This window comes from Micropterus dolomieu, linkage group LG17 (genome assembly GCF_021292245.1).
Source record: "Micropterus dolomieu isolate WLL.071019.BEF.003 ecotype Adirondacks linkage group LG17, ASM2129224v1, whole genome shotgun sequence".
In the NCBI taxonomy this organism is placed as follows: Eukaryota; Metazoa; Chordata; class Actinopteri; order Centrarchiformes; family Centrarchidae; genus Micropterus; species Micropterus dolomieu.
In genome coordinates, this window is record NC_060166.1 from 20,928,853 (window position 1) to 20,936,580 (window position 7,728).

Sequence of the window (7,728 nt, forward strand, 5' to 3'; positions counted from 1 at the left end):
CAACATGCTGGAAACTCAGGTAAACCCCTACTGCAACATTACAGTAATAGTTTCATCAACTGCAGGTTGAACTAATCCATGCTCATTACATGATCACAGTACATTTATTGCATTTAGCCGACGTGCTACATCGTTAGCTCGCCTGCTGCTTTCAGTAATCTTTTTATCTGTGTATCTTTCACCGGAGGCTCAGCAATGTCAGCACAGCTAAATGTATTGGATGATAACGAAACGGGTAGTGAGATGGGCTGAATATTATAACGAGATTGTGTCACACTTTATAATAATAAGACCACAGTAAGTAAATTTACTGTAGTGTCAGTGGATGGCTCTTCCTCTGGGTTGTATATTATGTGGGTCATGTTAGTTACAGCAACTGAGAGGTGGAGAAGCTGGGTACCTGAGTATTGGTAAAAGGCAATAAATCTAAATTGAACGTTACGAAGCAAACAGTGGCAGGTCTGACCTAATGTAGCATTAGCTGGCTGCTCAGGCTGCATCACTATAGGATCGTATAGCACATTGCTTTTTACCGTTAAATCATTTCTTGCGGGCTTTGACACTTTGACATAATAACTGTGGTACACAGGATGGTAATATGGGTCGCCTTGGTTGGTGAATTAATGTGGAAAGCGATCGGATAACATTAGCAACTGCTCGGTGTTAGCCGGCGAGCTAACGTGACTTTCTCTGTGTTTCTCAAGCTTTACTAATGCTCACTTTGTTCTTACTCGACATCATCTGAACCTGTTTGGTCTGATGGGCTTCAGCACATGAACCTTTATTGTTGTTTTGTGTCCTTACATGGAGCCTGTGCTTTGCTGGGAGCCGGTTGTTTTATGGTGTTAGTGGACTGCATGTCGTTCGCTACCGTGTTGTCGCTATAGTACAAGAGAGGCTCGGGAGCGCACACAGGGCTGAATCCGACCCGGAGACCTCACATTAAAACCAGAATAGTGGCTGATGCAAGCAACGGAGAAAACAGGTGTGTGCTTAATTTCTAAGTGAGTTTTGTGCCCATTGACAGTTTGGCAATGACAATTTGATTTATTAAAATCAAAAACTTGCATATAGCCCCTTTAAAGAGGTGGTATTATGGTTTTTGGCTTTATCCCTCTCCTTTATTGAGTTATATATCTTTTTTGTGCATGTACTAGGTTTGCAAAGTGAAAAAGCCCAAAGTCCACCCCAAAGGGGGTTCCCATCTCCCACAGAAAACTCTGCTCTGAACTGCCTGAAAACAGCTCGTTAGTAGTCCCAGCCTTTACTTCCCTTTCTTGTGATGTCACAATGAAAATACGTGTCAGAATGCTCGCTGAGCGACCAGTCCGACACGCCCTCAAAAACACCGGTGGAAAAACACTGAGCTGCAGCACACACTTCTCCTCTCCCTTCCAAACACTACCTACCCTCCAGGCAGTCAATGGACATGAAGTTGTTACTGTGATGTAGAGACAGAGCTCAGTTAAAACTTTATGGATGAAAGATACTTTTGTTACAGATTAATAACTCACCACTCTGAAACTCTTGCTCCAGTCCAAATTGCCAACCTGGTCAGCAACATGTAGCCTACAGCTGAATCGAAGCTGTTTACGGGCTTTTTGCTGACTCACCTTTCTCTGCTTCTGATTGGCTATTACCGGCCTTTTGCTGACCCACCCTTCTATGCTTCTGATTGGCTAGTAGTCCTTAACTAGGAACTGCGCATGTGCAACTCCCAACAAAGGTCATTTCGAGACAAGATGTATCACTCCATAGCAAAAAAGAAGCCTTCAGCACATGGTGAAAAGAGGAGCTGCAGCAATGTGTAGTAAAAAAAAAAATAAATGTTTTAAAAATATGGTGTTTTTTGAAAATTAAACCATTTAATCCTGTTCTGGGGCGGCACGGTGGTGCGGTGGTTAGCACTGTCGCCTCACAGCAAAAAGGTTGTGGGTTCAACCCCGGTTGCCCCCCTTTCTGTGTGGAGTTTGCATGTTCTCCCCGTGTCCGGGTGCTCCGGCTTCCTCCCACCGTCCAAAAACATGCAGGCTAGGTTGATTGGTTACCCTAAATTGTCCTTGAGTGTGAGCGTGAGTGGGTGTTCGTCTATGTGTGGCCCTGCGATGGACTGGCGACCTGTCCAGGGTGTACCCCGCCTTGCGCCTGATGTCAGCTGGGATTGGCTCCAGCCCCCCCGCGACCCTGTACGCAGGATAAGCAGTTGACGATGGATGGATGGATGGATGGAATCCTGTTCTGTTCAGAATCCTGTTCTGGTACAACCTCTGAATAGGATTTTGAACCTGAAAATCAGCATAATACCACCTCTTTAACTTAATGGATCTTGGTTGTCCTGTTGATTTCCTTGTCAGTGTCTATACAGGTTGATTTTTGTGTCTGTTCCTCTGTCAGTTCATCAGTAACTACTTTCTTCTCTTCTTCCCTTTTCTTTATTGTTGCCTCATGTCTTTCCTGTGTCTCTCACTTATTCTCTCAGCTCAGCTGTTATTTGAAATATCATGCTCCGTTCTGTGAGGATAATGTACTCAGCGCGGAGGTGAACGGAAAGGACAAAGGTGGAGAAGAGCAGCTGCTAATCAGCAAGCATGGGAGGGAAGGATGATGGAAAGACAGGAGCGGAGAAGAACAGCTTCTTAACTTGGGAAGTTTCACCTGAATTTTACTGAGGAAAGGATTGAGGAGAGACAGGGAGAGCCAGGAAGGAAAGAGACACAGAAAGGGGAGACTAAGTGGATTAGAATAAAGGACAGAAGGGAAGAGTGGAAGAGAGAAACATCAAAGCTGTTCAGGATAAATTGTGTCTGGCATAGGAGAGAGAGAGGAAAAGAGATGCAGAATGAGGCTAAAAAAGAACTCGGAACACTATTACTTATCAAAAAGCTGACAGCAGGCTTAAGTTATCTGTCTGACAGCCCTACCTAGAGATCTAAACCTACCATCAGTCCCTGTGGTCTATCAGGAAACTCACATCAGAATAGGCCCTGCATTCATTGTGGCCCTTAATAATAAGATTGTGCCACAGTTTCATCATTTATTTGATTTTAAGAAACTGTGCTTGCACAATGCTCAGTACCTCTGCGTATATGTGCGTGTCATGAATCACATCACTATCTTCATTTTCAGCATGCTGGAACTGTTTCACATTAATCTCATTGCCAAAGACTGGAGTGAAGAAAGAGGGTTTGGCATTACACTCACTTACTGGACCACGAGGGCGCGTATTGGCTAATGTGCACCAGGATTCTCTCACAAGTCAGTAATACTTTGGCACTGCCACCAAAAAGTTTCTTTAAAGCTGGCAACTTGGCCTGCAGTTTGAAGACCAAATTTACTGACTTCTTAAGAGCACACAGAAAAAATTAAGATGCCGTCAAGCTTTTCAGCAAACAGCCTATGGGAGGAATAATTCATCAAACAGCTGAATTTTGTCCTAGAGAAGTGTAGAAGCTGTGACACAAGTACACACATCTATGTATTGCTCTTCATCAGAGGGGGTGCTTTGGGTGTTCACCTGGAGCAAATCCTGGCAAAAAATAACCACTTATTTTCCTGGTGGATATCATACCTGTGGAACATGAAACAACTCCAGTGATGTATTTCTCCACCCTCAAGCTGGCAGACTAAATGTAGGAATGTGCTAAGATGGAGTTAGTTTTCTATGTTCTATGTCCTGTAGCTTCAACTATATTTCAGCATTATGTCTCCTGTATGCCTTAAGCTTTATGATTGGTCTATAATCCCCAATGCAGAATTTTGTCAAGCCTGTACGACACAAAGCATTTCAGACGCATTTCTTTCCATCTGTCATATGGACTGTGGCAAGTCCCCTCATTATGTATAAGACGATAAATCCATGTTTACCCACCTAAAATTATTTTTTTAAAGAATGATAAACTGTGTGTCTGTGTGTGTATATGTATACATATGTACATTTATGTTTATGTATAAATGTTTGAGCCTGTGACCCCATTAGCTGCACAATTATAGGCACCTTAGGGGGTTGGGGTGAATTTTCCATTTCCGCTCATCAGTAAGTGTTTAATATAAAGAGAGCATTTCCGTTTAATCTTTCTCTTTGTCCATCCTGCGAGTGACATAGGTTCGCCTGAGACCTGCAGATACTAAAGAGCACACTGAGTCCCATCAGGAGGTGTGGCACAGTATTTCTGAAAAACTAAACTATGCTCATTAGCTGGTATTTGCATTTACTCAGATAAACTAAGTGTGTGTTATGGTTCATTGTCACAAGTGTCGTCTCATAACCACAAATACATTCATGATACAAGATGTACAGTGAAACCAACTGGAATAGTTGCAATTCATATTACGGGTGCACAAGCCTGTCTGCTTTCTGTTCTTGAGACACTTGCACATTTGTGAAAAAAATTGTTTATATGTCTTTGTATTTTTGAGCCAAAAGAAACAGACCCTAATCAACTTTAATTGCCTCTCTGTGCCCAAGTGACCCATTTCGTTTATGCAGCTCATTAGAATGAGAGTGCAGTGCTCTTCTGAAAGCACAGGCTGCCATTTGGTTGGATTCTTCCTGTGCATGGTCCCATCTGTGCTAATCACTCTGCGCTTGCCCAGCTTCTGACTTCAGCCTTGTGATTGTCACCTTTCAGTGTGTGTGTGTGCAACTGGTCTCTTATTTCTCATTGAGTAGTCAAACATGTTGCCTGTCACAGGATCTTGTTGTTGTGTGCCCTGAATCTCATCTTTGGAAAATGGCTGAACTATGGTGAGCATATCTTGTGTTCCTGGGGTGCTTTAAATGGGACTGAATTCAGGAGTGGAGATTGTTCTGTTTATTGCCCTAGAATGCCCTGCTCTGTGGTTCTGACTGCATCCCAACATGACTGTGTCCTGTGTGACTGCATGGACTGACTTGTATTGACCTTTTAAAATGTACTGGCATTCTTAATAAGCTATTTCCTTTTGCTTTGCCTGACTGATACTTAACTAACCCATCTAGTTTTTATATCCTCTAAAGCTTTGTGGGACTGCTGCAGCTCTACAGATTACTTTCATCTCTTTTTTGGTGTAGACATTGCAGCTTGGCTTCATAACGACCCCCCACTGCCTTGCCTTCCATGAAGGACAGCTCCTCCTTGAATTGCATCCTCTGCTTAGGCATTTTTGTTAATTCTCATCCAGCTTCTAATCTGCCAGTTTAATGACCGTTTTACTTTCTCTGTATATTAGATAAATAGAGACATTCACTATCAGATGCAGCTACAGAGTGTCGTTGTCACCTAGAAGATCCAGTACAAAAATGCAAATGTTCAGGGTAAAATTCACTGCCATAGTATTCTGTCACTTCTAACTTTTTCAAGTTCATCGAGCTCTTCTGCCTAATGTCAGGAGTGGCAGGTGCATTCTGGTTTTGTGTAGATCCTCTCTGCTGGTTGGTTTGCCAAAATGTGGTAACACTTTATTTGGATAGAATTTATAGAGTATTTGCAACTGTTAAATTTAAGCCTGACCTTATCTCTAATGCCACCAACAAGACAGTTTGTTTATAGCTGTATGCTATGGGGCTACAGCGTAGATATGCACTGCTTTCATAGCTTAACCATCTGAGCTGCAGCTGCTACGAAGATACCATGTGGAGAACACAAGCACTTGACAAGAATGACACAAGACAAAACAGAAGCTACCTGGATGTAACTCCAGTTCTAATGTGTAGTTTGTTATTCATGCTATCTTACAAAGTAAAATAAAGAATGTAAACATAGTTGCTGGGTATTTAATATCAGTCAAATGGTGCAATAGTGATCTACTGAAAATTAAACCTGCCTTGTAGGTATCTGTTGAGGGACTCCCATTACCTCCATTCATCGAGCATGAATCCAGCTTAATTGTCTACTGGGTTAGAAGTGTTTCATTCCAATTTTTTATGATGCAACCTGTTCATATGGCACACATACTCATGGTAACCATTTTTACCTAAGCAAAAGACATGGTCAAACATCATTCAAGTAACTGAGCATGTATAAAAAAAAATCTGTCTGAGCACGGTGCATGCCCATAGAAAATGCTGAAGAGAAGCCATATATCAATCAACTGCAACCTCCATTACAGATAACAAACCTGGGTTTGCTGACCCTGAGACTCACCCCCTCTACCTATAACTTCAACAATGACTAACTAGCTAACTTTTCCGGCATCTTTGTGCAGCTAATTGTGGGAAGTACTTATGCACTTGAAACCAGTGGGGTGAAAAGGGTAACCAGAAAACAAGCGACCCTCTCAGAGACACAGAGGTGCTCCCGAGCAAAGTTCTACCCACGTTCACTGTTACCTAAAACACCACACAACAAACTCCCTAAGGGAAATTACTGTTAAGCCTAACAGGGGAAAGTACTCTTGCTCATACTAATAATACAACCTAGCTAAGGTCCAACACAACTAATTCAGTCAGCGAAGCTAAGGCACTGATAAAGGGGCGACGTACCTCTCTCATAAGGATTACTAACTGGCCTACCCAAACCTGAAATTCCCCTTTACTCATAGATTGGCAAACAAATACCAGCTAAACACTACTCAAAAACAAGACAGTCTAAACCAAACAAAGCTATTCCATAAACCACTGGGCCAATTGGATAGAAGGTAGAGATCAAAATTACACAAAATATATCCGTCACCATAGCACCTGAAGAGGCACCTGCCTAGGAGGAGAGAATGACAGAATGATCAGCCCTGGTTAAATAAGCTCTGGGATAGAGCTACACAAGTGTTGGCCCAGTCCAATCGGCCTCCTTGCCTGCAGCCTATTGCAGGAGAAGGAAGCACGAAGGGGAGAGGCCATAACAAATTGTATTGTACATGTTGTATTTTAGTGTTTCATTTTCATCAAATTTACAGTATTTGCAATAGTCAAGGAGCAGGAGAAGACATCTGACTGCATGATTATCTACAGGATATAAGGTGTTTTGGTGATATTGCCTTTGAAATTTTGATTTTATACTAGGCAAGGATGAAATCTTATCTTTTCCTTTATTGCATCTCCATTTACTCTGGAATGATAACAGATTAAATTTGCTTATGATGGGTATTCATCACCATATCATATCATATTCCTTAGCTTCTGATCTATCAAAGGAGACCATAAATATGTACAGTATGTAGGAATAAGGAGGAGTTATACCTGATTCACTTTGGGTTTGTTATTTTAGGCTTTTTTTCACTTTTGTTGAGTCAAAAATCAACACAAAAAGATGTGTATTGAATTAATATTGCGTTCCCACCTTTAATTAATATTAGGAAACCTAGACAAATGAGGAGACCATCGGAGACATACTAACCAGAACTTGAAATAGAGGGTGGGGGGGCCATGGAAGAGAAGGGCAGCTGGGAGGGATAAAGGAGAGAAAGGCAGATAATCATGTATTTGACATTTCAATGTCTGCTGAAAGAGAGAGGATGGGAAAAAAGAAGATGAATAGACAAGGGATTACAGGTCTGAAAAGGAAGACAGCTTCTCTTAAGATGCTTTCCCTCTTAAATGCAAGTGGGAGGAAGTGAGAGGAGGGCCTCTGGTCAGAAAGAAAGACAGAGAAAGTAAGAAAGAAGAAGATGTGAGAGGGGGAAAGAAAGGAAAAGTGAGAACCCTCCTACACTCACCAGTCTGTTATTTCTAAAAACGATCCCCCAGGCTCTGAGGATGGAGTGACGCATAACTGACTACCTTGGATTTACTTGTTTTCTGACACACACACACAC

At 42.1% G+C, this 7,728-nt stretch overlaps 1 protein-coding gene across 1 annotated transcript in view; it reads right to left on the reverse strand.

Annotated features, from left to right (window-relative positions):
* The window catches only part of LOC123986100 (tenascin-R-like), a 113,256-nt gene that overhangs the window by 6,315 nt on the left and 99,213 nt on the right, over nucleotides 1–7,728 (reverse strand). Inside the window, exon 23 of the mRNA XM_046074182.1 lies at nucleotides 3,077–3,165. Within this exon, the coding sequence (XP_045930138.1) occupies nucleotides 3,077–3,165 (89 nt within the window). The remainder of the gene's footprint in view (nucleotides 1–3,076; nucleotides 3,166–7,728) is intronic.